Source organism: Procambarus clarkii, chromosome 32 (genome assembly GCF_040958095.1).
Source record: "Procambarus clarkii isolate CNS0578487 chromosome 32, FALCON_Pclarkii_2.0, whole genome shotgun sequence".
Taxonomy (NCBI): Eukaryota; Metazoa; Arthropoda; class Malacostraca; order Decapoda; family Cambaridae; genus Procambarus; species Procambarus clarkii.
The window spans coordinates 7,471,147-7,488,696 of NC_091181.1; the positions used below are offsets into that span (position 1 = coordinate 7,471,147).

Below are 17,550 nucleotides of genomic sequence, written 5' to 3' on the forward strand. Positions count from 1 at the left end.
AGCCAAGTTTTCCTGAATTAATATATTTTCTCTAATTTTTTTCTTATGAAATAATAAAGCTACCCATTTCATTATGTATGAGGTCAATTTTTTTTTATTGGAGTTAAAATTGACGTAGATATATGACCGAACCTAACCAACCCTACCTAACCTAACCTAACCTATCTTTATAGGTTAGGTTAGGTTAGGTAGCATAAAAAGTTAGGTTAGGTTAGGTTAGGTAGGTTAGGTAGTCGAAAAACAATTAATTCATGAAAACTTGGCCTATTAGGCAAATTTGGCCTTGCATAGTAGGCTGAGAAGTGCGTTCTGGCTACTAGGTACGACATATATATATATATATATATATATATATATATATATATATATATATATATATATATATATATGTCGTACCTAATAGCCAGAACGCACTTCTCAGCCTACTATTCAAGGCCCGATTTGCCTAATAAGCCAAGTTTTCATGAATTAATGTTTTTTCGTCTACCTAACCTACCTAACCTAACCTAACCTAGCTTTTTTTGGCTACCTAACCTAACCTTACCGATAAATATAGGTCAGGTTAGGTTAGGTAGGGTTGGTTAGGTTCGGTCATATATCTACGTTAATTTTAACTCCAATAAAAAAAAATTGACCTCATACATAGAGAAAAAGGTTGCTTTATCATTTCATAAGAAAAAAATTAGGGAAAATATATTAATTCAGGAAAACTTGGCTTATTAGGCAAATCGGGCCTTGAATAGTAGGCTGAGAAGTGAGTTCTGGCTACTAGGTACGACATATATATATATATATATATATATATATATATATATATATATATATATATATATATATATATATATATATATATATAAGCATGATTAAGTTGTGATGCGAAACAATACAGTAATACCTGATGCTCAGTGCTGACACAAGTGGACTTCCCTTCTTGCTCGCCAAGGATAGCATCAGAGGAAGAAACTCCTCCTTAGAAGTGTAGAAGTAACACTGTCCTGTGAATGAATAAAAAGACCAAATGTTGAAATAATGAACAAATTAAAATCTTACAGTAATGTAACTTTCAAAATTTTGGTGTTTATATGTTCTGCATGTATAATCTATTCTGTATGAAAATGTCTGTTTGCTTGTTTGTTTGTCTGTCCGAAGGGTGATGACGGATGCTTGTGGATAGCCTGACCAAAATTTACAGTAAGAATGGTCTTGGGTAAGGGACGGACATAGGCTGGTTGAAGTAGGCCTATCTTGAGAGGTTATCTTGAGATGATTTCGGGGCTTTAGTGTCCCTGCGGCCCGGTCCTCGACCGGGCCTCTGTTACCTATCGTTCGCTACGGCTCGTGACCCTACAACAGCCAACTTTAAAAAAAGGTCTAGGGTTACTAAAACGGCTGTTCACAAGAGCGGGTCACCAGTATAACCCCTTAATAAGTAATGAGCACTTTGTTAAAATTTTCTTTTAGGACTGAAGGAATACATATAAAATGTATATATATATATTCAATACAGTATAATATAAAAACACAGATGGTAAAGTTAACTTATACAACAAACAAAAAGTATTGTCATCACACATAATATAATATAATAAAATATGGCACAACATGAATGTTACAGACTTAACTCTACAAAGATGTGATCTCTCCAGCCCCGTATCCGCCACGGACCTACATATCTGTGGGAGTCAAAATCATTGCCTCTGCCCCGCGAGAATTTGCCAAAGTTACAATATTTATTATTTCTTCAATGGAGCAATATATTGTGACAAGAGTAATCTTAAACTAACTTAATGAATGGTCAATACATATTGGTATAACAAAAATAAGGTAATTATTGCTTTACATAGTAATTATAGTAAATAGTAAATCGTCATGATGATAACCCCTGTTTCGGCTGCTTCTGGTTTACCTTCTCAGGCTCGTGGGGTGGGCGACCAAGCCCCCGAGCCGGTCCGTATTGGAAGACCGGGCTCTGTAGCCTCCGCTGCATTGGGCCCCGACCTTGCTCCTCCTTTGGCCTCTCTGACTCCTTCCCCTGGCTCCCCTCCCTCCTCTGTGGTTGGGTCGAGCCCCAAGCCCCCAGTGGTGACTACCTCGTCCCCTGGAGCGGCTCCTTCTCTCGTTGTAACTACTGCGCCTTTTAACCCCTCTTTCTCTGGGGGTTCTCAGTCTCGGTACACGTGTCGTTGCTGCTCCTTCTCAGGATGCTGCTTCCCGCTTGGCTGCCTTATCCTGCCTTGGCGAGACCCCTGTTCGGGTCTCGAAGAACGCTCAGTTGAATGCCAGTGTTGGCACTATTTTGCTCCCGCCCCATGTTGCGACCGGTGTTCGGGACCTGCGCGACTGCCACGACGATATTCGACATTTCCTTGCTGCCCAGGGCCATTCTATTCTCCAGGTGGACACGTTTACTCGTCCCTCTCGTGGTAGTCGCCGTCAACCCCTCCGGGTTGTGAAGATTACCTTTGATGGTAGGACCCTTCCACCCTCTGTCATTCTTGCTGGTGCCAGGTGCTCTGTCCAGGAGTACATTCCTTCTCCTCGGCTCTGCAACAAGTGCTGGAGGTTTGGGCATGGTGCCCTCCGCTGTTCCGGGACTGTCTCTCTCTGTCCTTTGTGTGGTGGCGAAGGTCACTCTAAGTCGGAGTGCACTTCTCCCCAGGCTCGTTGCCTCAACTGCGGTGAGGCCCATCCTGCCTTTTCCCGTGCGTGTGTCCATTACAAGCTTGAGGCAGCCGTCCTCAACTTGAAGCACCGGGAGCGTTTATCTTTTCCTGAGGCGAGACGCCAGGTTCGCCGGCTCCCGCCTTATGCTAATATCTCTTATGCTCGCGTGTTGCGCTCTTCCTCTCCTCGTCCTTCCCGCCTTCCTCAGACTCACAACCGTTTCCGGGCCTTGGATCCTGATGCGCCCACTGCCCCCTCCTCTGTTCCTTTGGGTTCTCTCCTGAAGGATCCTCCTCCTGGTCCTCTGTCTGGGGTTCCCCTTCTTTCTACCCGGCCTGGCTTGTCTCCTGTGTCTTCTTCCTCGTCTCCCTCCGTACCTCCTTCCCATCCTTCCCCTCCGTCTCTAGACTCTCCTCGCCGCCTGTCGGTGCGGGCTGATGTCCATCGCTCTCCAAACGGCCGTCGTGTGTGCTCTCGTTCAGCTTCTCCTGTTGAGACGCTAGAATCCGTTGCCCAGTACGTGGTTGCTGGGACACCTGTCTCTTTAAGCCAGAAGCGTAAGCCTGGCTCCTCTCCTTCCTCCTCCCCGGCGGGTAAGAAGGTTTCGCTTTCTTCCTCGGCCCCTACTTCTGCCTCTCTCGCTCCTACCCCTCCCATTTTGGTGGTTGCGCCCCCTGTTCCTGCTATGGAGGTTTCTTTAGCCCCCGCTTCCCTCTCAGTTGCTGCCCTTGCTGAGGTACGCTCCCCTCTTTCTACCCCTCCTCTTCCTGCTGCTGTTCTTGCCGGCTCCTCTCCGTTGTCTCCTCCTCTTCCTCCTCCTCCTCCGGACCCCGCCCGCCCACCTCTGATCTGTTCTCCCGTTTCCTTCCCTCCGTCTTTGCTCAGTTTACCCATGCCCCCTAACCCTGACTTTGCTGACCCTGATCCCGACCCTGATATTCTTTAACGTGCTCTGTTGCTCTTTCGCTTTTGTTTCTTCCTTGTTCTCTGTTGTTGTCCTTTCTCTTCTCGTCGTTGTCCATTCTTCAATGGAACGTTCGAGGTTATTACGCCAATTTCCTCGAACTCCAACTTCTGATTTCGCGGTTTTCGCCCCTTTGTGTCTGTCTCCAGGAGCCGATGCTTGGTGCTCGTCCTGGTCGTTTTCGTGGCTATTCCTTTCTCTCCCCCCCCCCCCCAGCTGCTGCTGGGGCTTCTAATTCTTCTGCTCTTTTGGTTCGTGCTGGTGTTCCCTTTGTTCCTTTACTTTTTCCTTCACCTCTCCATTGTTCTGCTGCTCGTGTCTTTGTGGGGAAATGGTACACTGTTTGTTCCATTTATCTCCCCCGAGTGTCCCGCTTTCTCTTCCTGATTTGAAACACCTCCTAGACTCCTTGCCGGAGCCTGTGCTCCTGCTGGGTGACTTCAATTGTCGTCATTCTCTTTGGGGTGACGTTCTGACGAATACCCGGGGTCGCCTTCTTGAGCCGTTTCTCCTCTCTTCTTCCCTGTCTCTTCTGAATTCTGGTGAGCCCACTCATTTGGACTCTCGGACTCGCACCCTTTCTTGTCTTGATCTTTATCTCTGCTCTTCTTCTCGTTACTTAGATTTCACGTGGCAGGTTCTTGATGACCTCCATGGAAGTGATCATTTCCCCATCCTTGTTTCCTTTTTCTCTTTTCGCCCTTCCCTCTCTTTCCCTAGGTGGCAGTTTGCTAAGGCGGACTGGACCCTATTTTCCCTCAGTCCTACTCTCTCTGACCTCTCCCTTCTGCCTCTCTCTCGCGCTCTCCTCCTTTTTCATGACACTGTCTTCAACGCTGCCCTCCGCTCTATCCCTCGCTCTTCCTCCCGGGGTCCACGGAAGTGCGTTCCCTGGTGGAATGCGGACTGTGCTCGGGCTGTCCGCTGTAAGCGTGCAGCCTGGAAGAGGCACCGCCGTAGGCAGACGACCGATTCTTTTCTTTTCTTTCGGAAAGCGAGTGCGGTGGCCCGTAGGGCCATCCGTACGGCTAAACGTGAATGTTGGGCATCTTATGTCTCAACAATTACGTCCGAAACCCCTCTGGCCCAGATCTGGAAGCGTATCCGCAAGATAGCGGGTAAGTTCGTTCCCGATGTTTCACCGGTCCTTCACCTCCATGATACTCTTGTGGCGGACCCGTTGCAGGTCGCTTCCGAACTGGGTTCCCACTTTTCTTCTGTTAGCTCTGGTCTTCATCTTCCCCAATCTTTCCTTCTTCGTAAACCTGTCCTTGAGTCTCGTCCTTTAGATTTCTGCACTCATCTTCAGCTTCCCTATAATGATCCCTTCTCTCTCTCTGAACTTCGTTCTGCCCTGGCCCTCTGCGGTTCTACGGCGGCGGGCTCCGATGGTATTCATTATGAGATGCTTCGCCATCTCCCTCCGAGCACGTCCCAGTATTTACTGAGTCTGTATAATCCTATCTGGGAGTCGTCGTCAGTCCCTGAGGACTGGCTCGATGCCGTTGTCCTCCCTGTTCGCAAACCAGGGTCTCTGGGTATTTCCCCTAAGGACTTTCGCCCTATTGCTCTCACAAGTTGTGTCTGCAAACTCTTTGAACGTATGGTTAACGTTCGTCTGATGTGGTTCCTGGAACACCATCACCTCCTCTCCCCTTCTCAATTTGGTTTCCGCAAGTGCCGCAGCACGACAGATGTCCTGGTGAACTTGGAGGTCTATATTCGTACTGCTTTTGCTGCGAAGACCTCCGTTGTTGCCGTCCTTTTTGACCTGGAAAAGGCTTACGACACCACTTGGCTTTATCATATCCTATCTCAACTTCATTCTTTTGGCCTTCGTGGTCATCTCCCTCTCTTTCTCCGCAGCTTCCTCTCTCGTCGTTCCTTTCGGGTGCGCCTTGGTACCGCTCTCTCTCCCTCTTTTCAACAATACGAAGGTGTGCCCCAGGGTAGTGTTCTGAGCACTACTCTTTTTCTGGTTGCCCTCAATGGTCTTCTTTCCTCTCTTCCTTCTGGTGTCTTCTCCGCTCTCTATGTCGATGATCTTACCCTTTGTTGTCAGGGTGATGATTCGCCTCTCCTTCAACGCCGGCTTCAACTTGCAATTGATGCCGTGTCGTCTTGGGCCACAGATCATGGCTTCAAGTTCTCTACTTCTAAGACTTGTGCCATGACTTTTACGCGGAAATGGGTTGTTCTTCGTCCCTCTTTGTCCCTTTATGGTCATCCCCGTGAATACAAAGATTCCGCAAAGCTTTTGGGGTTATTCCTTGACACTCGTTTGTCTTGGTCTCCCCATATCTCTTACCTCCGTGTTGAGTGCTCTAAGGCCCTTACCCTCCTTCGGGTCTTGTCCCATACTTCATGGGGGGCAGATAGACGCACTCTCCTTGCTTTACATTCCTCTCTCGTCCTGTCTAAGCTCGATTATGGTTGCCCTGCTTACTCGTCTGCTTCTCCTTCTACTCTTCGCCGTCTTGATGCTTTGCACCATACTGGGTTGCGCCTCAGTTCTGGTGCCTTTCGTTCGACTCCCATCCTTAGCTTGTATGTTGACACTGGCTTCCTGTCTCTCCAGGACCGCCGTGATCGCTACTGTCTTCGCTATCTTGCGCGGTCCTTGCAACATCCTTCCTCTCGCCTCTGTCGTGCTTTAACTTTTACCCCTCCTGCGGTTCCTGTTCCTCTTCACCACCTCCCTCTTTCTGTCCGGTTATCTCGCCTACAGGATTCTCTTTCCGTTCGTATTTCTGATGTTTCTCCTCGTGTTGTTCTTTCTTTGCCCCCGTGGAGGGTCCCTCTTCCGCGGTTTTGTACATCCTTGACCCGTATCACTAAACTTTTACCCCTCCTACGGTTCTAAAACGCCTTTTCCTCGAGCACTTTTCTTCTCACTCCCGCTCCGTTTCTGTCTTCACCGATGGGTCTAAGTCAGCGGACGGTGTTGGGTACTCTGTTGTTTTTCCTGATCGCACTTATATGTGTCGCTTGCCTCCGGAGACTAGCATCTTTACAGCGGAACTTTATGCTATTCTCTATGCTCTTCGTCTCCTGCTTTCTCGTTGTCAGTCTTCCTTTGTAGTTGTTGTTGACTCTCGTAGTGCCCTCATGGCTCTCGGGTCCTTTAATCCGGTTCATCCTGTAGTTGTCGAGATCCAGCATTGGCTGTTTCTCGTTCACAGTAAATTTAAGTCGGTTGAGTTTTGTTGGGTTCCCAGCCATATTGGTGTGTCTTTAAATGAGCGTGCGGATGCTGCCGCCAAGGAAGCTGTCCGCTCTTGTCCCATCTCTCGTAAAGGCATTCCGTATTCCGACTTTTACCCGGTTATCCATTCCTCAGTCCTTACCCGTTGGCAGGCTTCTTGGTTGTCTGTTACTGGTAACAAGCTACGTACTCTTAAATGTTGTGTTTCCTCGTGGCCGTCCTCCTTCCACCGGAACCGGCGGTGGGAAACCGCTCTGGCGAGGTTGCGTATTGGCCATACTCGCTTAACCCATGGTCACTTGATGGAGCGCCGCCCTGCTCCTTATTGTCCTAGTTGCATTGTCCCTCTTACGTTCGTGCATGTCCTTCTTGAATGTCCTGACTTCCAGGACGAGCATGTGTCTTGCTTTCCGACCGCCCCTCGCGGTCACCTGTCCCTCGATAGAATTCTTGGTGACTCGGATACTTTTGATATCGTTCGCCTTATGCGTTTTTGTTCTCGTATTGGCATCCTTGGTGATATTTAGCGCCCTCTGATTCTTTTGCGTATTTGATGGTGCTACATAGCCTTCCCGGTTTGGTGCCTTCTTTTGATAATTACTTACTTACTTTCTGGGTTCGAATCCTTCAGGGGTGATGAGTTTTCGGTTGCATAATGGCCAATCAAGCTTCTTTGCACATTATTCCATTCCCTGTGGAATGGATTATTCCCTGTGGACGCCAAAGTGAACGGACGCTGGGAGGAGGCTCTGCCGGCCACTCTGCCATTATCTAGTGACATCCTGACCTCAACGGGCCCAGACTCAACAGTGTGCAGTGTGAACATTTGAGGAAGGTGTGAGAGTGGTGAGAAGTGTCCAGGGTGAGCCATCACAACCAAAAACCATCAAACAAGTGGATTGGCAGTGTGGACTCGTCTGTACTGCACTGAGGGTCAACAAGCGCGCCCTGAGAGGCTTCCTCACTTATGGTGGGGTAAGAGGGGTGTTGTTGTGTGGTCAGTCAAGGGGGGTGACCCGAGTGTAAGTAATTATGAAATTATCTCTGAAAAAGTTACCCCTGCTCTCGGGAAACAGGTATCGTGTTTTACGTGCATCGAGCCCACATTAAACCATATCACAAGTGTATGATATTGTGCCGTGATAAATCACGAAATTATACATATGTGTTTGTGTCACCCCTCTGCCTCCACCTCCATACCTGATAGTGTGTACCGTCACCCAACCCATGAGTCGAGAGGTGCCTCTCTCCCCCCAGAGAGAGGCAACCGTGACTGCTACCTCCCTGTGTCCACCCCCCACGCTACGTTCACCCAGCACCCACCCAGCGGCCGACCAGCGCCCGCCCCGCACCCGCCCAGCGCCCGCCCCGCACCCGCCCAGCGCCCGCCCCGCACCCCCCCCCCACCCCAGCGCCCACCCAGCGCCCGCTCAGCGCCCGCCCCGCTCCCGCCCAGCGCCCACCCAGCGCCCGACCAGCGCCCACCCAGCCCCTGCCGAGCGCCTGCCGAGCGCCCGCCCAGCGCTCGCCGAGCACCCGCCCAGCACCCAGCCAGTGCACGCCCAGCGCCCGCCCCGCGCCCACCCAGCGTCCGCCCAGCGCCCGCCCAGCGTTCGCCCAGTGTCCGCTCAACGTCCACCCACCGTCCTCTTCAAAAATGCTTTTAATCTGGTTAGAAGGGATGCAGTACTCAGTGCAGTTCATCGCTTTTTTCCTTCCCTGTAGCCGTTTGTAAACTCATGTTACAGCAAGAATCTAACTATGCTATTCAGGGAACATGAAATAGAATCACAAGGTGTCCAACAGGGTGACCCCTTGCTCCTTTTCTTTTATGCCTAGTCATCAAGGAAGTCACCAATAACCTGTCCAGTGAGCTCATCATTTGGTTTTTGGACGATGGTACTCTAGTTGGCTCATCAGACTCCCTCCTGGATGACATAAGAATAATTCAAGAGCAAGGAGAAAGTCTAGGCCTCACCCTGAACTCTTCCAAGTGCGAAATAACCTCCACCAACCAGCAAATAATAGAGCGAATAAAGGTTGTTTTACCTGATATTCATATAACCAACCCTGAAGACAGCACACTCCTAGGTGCTCCTCTTCGAGGGAATGCCATCGACGAGGTCTTTGGTAAGAAGATCACTGACCTGAAGGGGATGAATGAGAGGATTGAAGACATCGATGCTCATGATGCACTTTACCTCATCCTCTGTTCGATGGTACCCATGTAGAATTTCGCAAACAGGACACTTAGGGGAGAACCCATGGCGACCCCATTTACTTGCTTATACATGTGCCCATCTGGACTCAAGAAGAGTGCCTCTTTTGTGCAGGCTTGGAGTAGCTTCCTTAGTATGTTTTCTTGTATGCCAAGAGGAGTACAAGCCTGATCCTGGTACACTCTATCCGCTATCATCCTGATTGTTTCATCCACAGATACGTTGGTGTTACGGCCCTCTCGGGACGCAATGGGGTTCTTACTCTGATGTTGCTAGAGGAAGTTGTATCCGGCCCCAAGCCAGTAGTGGCTTTCAAGGGATGAGATCCGTGACGCAAGTAACTTAAAGGGGAAGAGAAATAAAGTCAAGAACTTAATATAATATATTGACCACCACCAATAAATAATATATAAAAAGAGTACACCGGGGGAGGGGTATTAACACTGTACACAAACGTCTTCTCCTGAAGACTCTGGATCCAAGCTCTCGGTGCTAAGTCTTCGGTGCTTTCGTGGCCTCACAAAGAATCCTTTGAGAAGCTGAGCCTACCCTGGCCACAGGTCAGCCAAAACACAGGTCCACTGGGGGCACCGCCGTGGAGGCCGTCAACCACAAGTCCAGCAGGTCTGCTGGCAGGTTCCGGATCAGCAACGCTGGTCAGGCCACTCCACGGGCGATATTAGGGTAACGCCCTAGACAGGAGCCTCGTGTGATACCACAAATCACTCTCCTGTCCTCAATACCCCAGTGGATAATCGTCTCCAGCAGTCGGTCCCGGGTAATCCTTCTACTACCACTCCACTGGCAGGGTAACACCACAGTGTTCTTCCGGGGGACGACTTCACAGCTGCTGCAGCAAAGCACAAGGTATGGGGACGGCTGCCTTGGGTAGACTGACTCAACTTCCATCACAGCAGTCCCAGGTCGACTCTGTAAGCAAACACGTCATCAATAACCGAGACACACTACAGCACCCCACTTACAGGCTCAGACACAAACGCCCGCCATATCCACTCCATAGATGGCGTTGTTGTCTGAGCACCACCTCACCAGAGGTCAGCAGCGGCTGTGTTGAGCGCTGAACGGGACTGGAAACTGGCCCTCGTAGCCAGTACACGTCGTCCTCACCAGGTGTCGTCGTCCATTTGGTGGGGGTTTCGGGAGCTGACCCACAGATGGCGCGGTCGTCACTGCTCCGTGCTCGGACGCTGGATCCGGGTTTGTAACAGTTGGTAAACAGTGACTCTACATCCAACAAGGCTCTTATCCCCATGGCCCGTGCTCCCCACAGTAAATCAACAAATTCCTTTGGAGACTTCAGGCTGAAAACACAAGGTACATAAGGAGTCAGCAAGCAGTTGAATCACTTATCCAGTCTGTATGAAGCGTGGGTATCTGGCTGATGTTTGGCCAAAGTGGATTTCAAGGCTTGTTGGTATTAACATTCTCATTTGCATAACCAGGTTTGTATTCCCCAATAACCTTTGACAGGCGGAGTCTGGATTTCTTGACGTTCACAGTTTCAATCAATCAATCGTTCTTTAGTTTCATTCAATCTGTTTACCTTCGTTTTCAATTCAGCTATAATGTCCTTCGTTACCCTTTAGAATTTAGTTTCGTCGGAGAGTACGAGGTTCATTTTTATCAGATATTCGTCTTTTTTAAGAATAACATATATTGGCGACTTGTCACCTCTCCTGACAACTAACTCCATATTCTCTCGAAGGCTCTTAGCTGCCGCTTTGAGCTCGGGGGACAGTATGGTGCTTCTGTAGTTACCTCGAGTCTTTTCTCCTTCTGCAATAAGTTCTGCTTGCAAGCTGTCTTTGGTGGTAACCTTCTTTTGCATCTCGAGGTCGAATATGTCATCTAATAGGATCTCAAACTTCACTTTCCGGGCCATCTCACTTGGTCTGGACATAACGTGACAGTTTATACCCAGATTTAGGAGAGTGACTTGGTCCTCAGTGAGGTTGATTGCAGCAAGGTTTAAGAAGCCATCTCTGGGTCTTGGAATTGCATAGGTCCTCCAAATAATGCTGTCAGTTTCTTGATAATCCTGGTTTCGGTGCTGTGGCGATGTCGATCTGTAAGGATGTCGAGGTGTTGGTCGATTCGAGTACGGAGGTCTTTGTCAATGTTGGTGATTCTCCATTGGTTTGTAGCATGTAGTAGTTGCGTTTTGCTATCGTTGATCTCATTTCCTGCCTTATGTATCTGATTTTGAATCAGATCTTGGTGATATTTTGTCATGAAGGCTTGGTTTCTTGCTACTGGGTCGTGCATTTTAATATTAGTATATTTTTGTAGGAGTCTTTCTGTTACGAATCCGGATCCAGCGTCCGAGCCTGGAGCAGTGACAACCACGCCATCTGTGGGTCAGCTCCCGAAACCCCCGCCAAACGGACGACGACACCTGGTGAGGACAGCGTGTACTGGCCTCGAGGACCAGTTTCCAGTCTGGTTCCGCGCTCAACACCGCCGCTCCTGACCTCTGGTGAGGTGGTGCTCCGACGACAGCGCCATCTATGGGCTGGATACGTCAGGTGTTTGTGCCCGAGCCCGTAAGTGAGGTATATTAGTGTCCCAGTTATTGATGACGTGTCTGCTTACAGAGCCGACCTGGGACCACTGTGATAGAAGTGGAGTCAGTCTACCCGAGGCAGCCAGTCTCCATACCTTGAACGTTGCTGCAGCTGTTGTGAAGTCGTCCCCCCGGAAGAACACTGTGGTGTGTTAGCCTGCCAGTGGAGTGGCAGTAAAAGGATTTACCCGGGACCGACTGTTGGAGACGATCATCCACTGGGGTACTGAAGACAGGAGAGTGATTTGTGGTATCACACGAGACTCCTGTCTAGGGCGTACCCCCTTATATCGTTCGTGGAGTGGCCGTACCAGCCTTGGTGGCTCAGAACCTGCCAGCAGACCAGCTGGACGTGTGGTTGACGGCCTCCACGGCGGTGCCCCCAGTGGACCTGTGGCCCGGGTAGGCTCGGCATTCTCAGAGGACACGTCGTGAGGCCACGAAGAAAGCACCGCGGACTCAGCACCTAGCTTCTTGATCCAGTCTTCAGCAGAAGACTACATTGTGAATAATCCCCTTGTTTAGTGTTAATACCCCTCCCCCTTGTGCACTCATTAATTTTATATATTTAAACGGTGATGGTGTTAATTATAATATTAAGTTCTTAACTTTCTTTCCCTACTCCCTTTAAGTTACTTGCGTCACGGATCTCATCCCTTGATAGCCACTACTGGCTTGGGAACGGATACAATATATCTTCCTCTAACAACATCAGAGTAAGGACCCCGTTGCGTCCCGAGAGGGCCGTAACATAATTGGCATCCCCAGCGGGATCCGTCCCCTTGTTAAGTATGTTTGACAGGGGTGGTGAAGTGGCGTAATCCCTGTAAATAATTCCCCCTGTGTGTGACGATTGTGACGTTATACGTCCTGTGCGGTGCTCAGAGTGACTAAGTGCGATATTGTGCAGTGCGGTGCTTGCTGTGATTAAGCGATTAAGTGCAATATTGACTAGTACGGTGATCAGTGATTCAGTGCAATATTGTAGAGCGAAGTGTTCGCTTGGACTCAGTGCAATATTGGGTAGTGTGGTGCCCGAAGTGATTACGTGCAATATTGGCAAGTGCAGTGTTTGGTGCGATAAAGTGCAATATTGGCGTAGAACAGTGCTCGGTGTGTTAAGTGCTAACGTGTAAGCAGTGTGTTAAGTGCAAAGTGTTCCATCTGTGACAATGGCAGACAAAGCTACCATCGATGATCTGGACGAGGTTCAGGCTTTTCTGAACAGAGAGGATTGTCTTGCCAGATTAAAATATTTGAGCAAACCAGATCTTGTACTAGTGAGCGCCTACCTGGAGATCAAGATCCGTGCCAGTGATTCCCGTGTGGAGATCTTGTCCAAGGTACACCGGCACCTGAAGGCAGAAGAGAAACAGGAAGGCGAGACTCCTAGTACAAAGGAAGGTGAGGAAATAGCTTCCACGGAAAAGGAAGATAAGGGCAGCGACGTTGACAGTGATGCAGGCGAGCTTAATATCAGCTTCCTAACAGTCAAGATGCGTGCCCTAGAGATCAATCGTGAAATAGAATGGAAGAAATTAGAAATGGAACGAGAGAGACAAGATAAAGAATTAGAGATGAGACGTTTAGAATTAGAAGAAAGGAAAGCAGAGAGAGAAAGAGAAGAGAAACGAGAAAGAGAAGAACGAGAAAGAGAAGAGAGACGAGAAAGAGAAAGAGAAGAACGAGAAAGAGAAGAGAGACGAGAGAGAGAAGAACGAGAACGAGAGAGAGAAGAACGAGAAAGAGAAGAGAGACGAGAGAGAGAAGAACGAGAACGAGAGAGAGAAGAACGAGAGCGAGAAAGAGAGGAACGAGACAGACAAGAACGACGAGACAAAGAGGAAAGAGAGAGACAACATGAACTAGAAGTTTTGCGATTAGGCGGTGGTCGGAGGCAAACAACGGACACCAGTAGCTTCGATCCAGTACGCAACATCAAAATGGTCCCCAAATTCCATGAGAAGGAAGTGTCAAAATTCTTTGCAGCCTTCGAGAAAGTCGCTGCCTCTTTGGAGTGGCCAAGGGAGAATTGGGCCATCATGATACAGTCAGTCTTGACTGGGAAGGCCCAAATCGCCTACTCTACGTTATCCCTTGACGACTCCAGCGATTATGACAAGGTGAAGAAGGTTGTGCTCATGGCGTACCAATTGGTACCTGAGGCGTATAGGCAAAAGTTCAGAAACCTGAAGAAGACCTCAGAGCACACTTTCACCGAATTCGCCACCATCAAGGAGCGACTTTTTCAGGAATGATGTGCCTCTCGGAAGGTGGAGACCAAGGAAGACCTCGAGCAGCTAATTCTGCTCGAGGACTTCAAGGATTGTTTGTCTGGAGACCTCAAGACGTACTTAGAGGAACAGCAGGTAGAGACCTTGAGTGCAGCAGCCACCATGGCTGAAGAGTACATCCTGACTCATAGGCCGTCTGCTAAGTACGTCCCAAGGAATTACCAGCGCCGGTTTGACAGACCTCATGACGAAGAGGAAAGACCCGTCCCACAAAGCGCTAAGAAGACGCCCCCAAGTAGCCCTCGAAGGACTAGTCCGAGCAGTCCTAAACACCGGAGCCCGAGGAGGAATATGGTGTGCTGGACTTGTGGGCAGAAAGGGCATATAGCTGCTAGGTGCCGAGGCAGAAGAGGTGGCAGCGCACGTAGGGAGGTGATGATGATGAGTTGTGTTACACCACCAGCAGGAAGCCAGTCGACGACGACGCAGGAAGGACCACGTTTGTTTTCCCCTCACACTTCAGGCGGGTATGTATCGAGTGATCATACTGGTAGATCAGTTGTAGTGCTCAGAGATAGTGGAGCAGCCCAGTCCCTGATCGTCAAGAGCTCGTTACCCGAGGGAGTAAGTGTGGATGGGAGACCAGAGGTTATCCTGGTTGGGTTTCCGAGAACACAGTATATCGCCCCCTTAGTGCCGGTGCATCTCGACTCGCCTTACTTCAGCGGCACATGTGAGTTGGCAGTAGTCGATACCCTCCCTGTGGCTGGGATTGACGTGGTACTAGCCAACAACTTGGTGATCGATTGGAGCACCAATCATCCCAAGATAGCGGACGAGTCTACCAGAACAGCAAAGTCTGAGGTAACTACAGGCAATGGTAATGTCCAGGTAAAGACAGACCCGGATTTAAACATATTTAATTTGTCCTCTCACCCGCAGATCGACGATATTCTAGCAGAGACTTCTAATTCTTCTCTCGACAAGGAACATGAAGTTAAGGCAGAGGTACCTGAGCAAGAAGAGAGGCCTTGTGTGCGGGCACCCACGGATACCAACGAGTCTGGAGCGAAGGCGGATGTGTGCTTGCGGTATGGCAAGTTACAGCATGTAGTGAACCAGCCAGAGATTCCCCAGACGTCAGAGGTATGTGAGGTGTGTTCAAAAGGTCTAGTGCCCTCTTCGGTCCAAGCCAGGCTTGTGGATGTTGCCGGCTATGGACATAACAAGCTCAGGAAACTTATCCCTCAGGTAACCAAATGTTTCTTAGCGATATTTTGTTTTATTCTCGTGTGTGGTCTCGGTAAGGATCAGTGGACGACCCGACGAATGATGGCTCCCATGAACATCGTGAAGGGGTCCCAGGGATTGGAGATTGGTACTGCAAGTGTTGCAGTTGAGGAAGGGACCTGGAAGGTAATGGTAGATACAGGAGGTACGACAGGTGATAATATGAGTGACTGTTTCCGACAGGTTGACACCCCCCGCGTGATTGCTGAGCCTCAATACAGCGTTATACGGAACGTTGGTCGACCTGACGGGGGCAGAGCGAATGCCATCTTCGGTGAGCTAGCAGCCCTGTTGGAACTAGGTGTGGGCCTAGTAGAGGAGTGTATAGTAAGTACTGACTTGCCCATTGTCGCTATCACTCTGAATTATCAGACCTCTGTATTCCAGGTTCCTGTCTCCCTGAAGGACCATCGGACCGGCACCAGAAATGCCGTCTGTGGTCAGCCATCATCGGTGCCACGACATAAGGAAGTGTCGAGTCACCCCAGATCGTGTCGAAACCAATCCGTACTCGAGAGATGTGAGATGATGCCCCTGTTTGCCATCGCAGAGGAGGTGTGGAAGATTACGTCAGGCAGGTCATCGCCTGCCATTTTCAAGCTCCCTTTGTGCCAGGGTTTCTCAGTAGAAAAGTTCTGTGGACAAGACAGCCTCATCACTCCAGTTCATAGTATAAGTAAGTCCATTTGGAGTTGTGTCGCCATACTAATTTGGTTTGTGTTTCTTTTTATAGAACCCCAAACCAAATTCTTTTTGGTGGGGAGGTGTTACGAACCCGGATCCAGCGTCCGAGCCTGGAGCAGTGACAACCACGCCATCTGTGGGTCAGCTCCCGAAACCCCCGCCAAACGGACGACGACACCTGGTGAGGACAGTGTGTACTGGCCTCGAGGACCAGTTTCCAGTCTGGTTCCGCGCTCAACACCACCGCTCCTGACCTCTGGTGAGGTGGTGCTCCTACGACAGCGCCATCTATGGGCTGGATACGTCAGGTGTTTGTGCCCGAGCCCGTAAGTGAGGTATATTAGTGTCCCAGTTATTGATGACGTGTCTGCTTACAGAGCCGACCTGGGACCACTGTGATGGAAGTGGAGTCAGTCTACCCGAGGCAGCCAGTCTCCATACCTTGAACGTTGCTGCAGCTGTTGTGAAGTCGTCCCCCCGGAAGAACACTGTGGTGTGTTAGCCTGCCAGTGGAGTGGCAGTAAAAGGATTTACCCTGGACCGACTGTTGGAGACGATCATCCACTGGGGTACTGAAGACAGGAGAGTGATTTGTGGTATCACACGAGACTCCTGTCTAGGGCGTACCCCCTTATATCGTTCGTGGAGTGGCCGTACCAGCCTTGGTGGCTCAGAACCTGCCAGCAGACCAGCTGGACGTGTGGTTGACGGCCTCCACGGCGGTGCCCCCAGTGGACCTGTGTTTTGGCTGACCTGTGGCCCGGGTAGGCTCGGCATTCTCAGAGGACACGTCGTGAGGCCACGAAGAAAGCACCGCGGACTCAGCACCTAGCTTCTTGATCCAGTCTTCAGCAGAAGACTACATTGTGAATAATCCCCTTGTTTAGTGTTAATACCCCTCCCCCTTGTGCACTCATTAATTTTATATATTTAAACGGTGATGGTGTTAATTATAATATTAAGTTCTTAACTTTCTTTCCCTACTCCCTTTAAGTTACTTGCGTCACGGATCTCATCCCTTGATAGCCACTACTGGCTTAGGAACGGATACAATATATCTTCCTCTAACAACATCAGAGTAAAGACCCCGTTGCGTCCCGAGAGGGCGTAACACTTTCTTGTAAACTTATGTTGTTGAATATGACCGAAAGGATAAGATTAATAATTCTAAAACGAATCTTCTCAATATTTCTTACGTTCTTCTTCACTGTCGAGGGTAACTGATAAATTTACTCTCCAAAATTTATTCTTTATTACTGGTCTGACGCCTGAACGCGTTTCGTAATGCTTATTACATTTTCAAAGACTTAGTTTACACATAAAATACATTCATACTTATGCTCGTTTTGGCACAAAAGTGTTGGGTGAGGTGACGAAGCTATGACAGAACAGGAATCAATGGGTATAAATTGGGTATGAGAACATAAGAATGGAAGTAACTGCAGAAGGCCTATTGGCCCATACTTCCTCTTGCTGCTTCTATGTTGGTTCGGGGTCTTGAAGTGGGTAGAATATAGTTGTGCATTAATTGCCTGTTGATTGCTGGTGTTGACTTTTTGATGAGTAGTGCCTCGCAGATGTCAAGCCGCCTGCAATTTATAGATGGTTTCTGTGTTGCTTGTTAAGATTTCTCTGGTGATGGTCTAGTTGTGAGAAGAGATTATATGTTCCTTGATAGAACCCTGTTGTTTGTGAATAGTTAATCG

The 17,550-nt window shown here is 49.3% G+C and overlaps 1 protein-coding gene across 1 annotated transcript in view; it reads right to left on the bottom strand.

Moving 5' to 3' along the window:
* The window catches only part of LOC123759254 (glutamate receptor U1-like), a 128,827-nt gene that overhangs the window by 11,499 nt on the left and 99,778 nt on the right, over positions 1–17,550 (bottom strand). Inside the window, exon 10 of the mRNA XM_069334750.1 lies at positions 896–995. Coding sequence (XP_069190851.1) covers positions 896–995 — 100 coding nt within the window. The remainder of the gene's footprint in view (positions 1–895; positions 996–17,550) is intronic.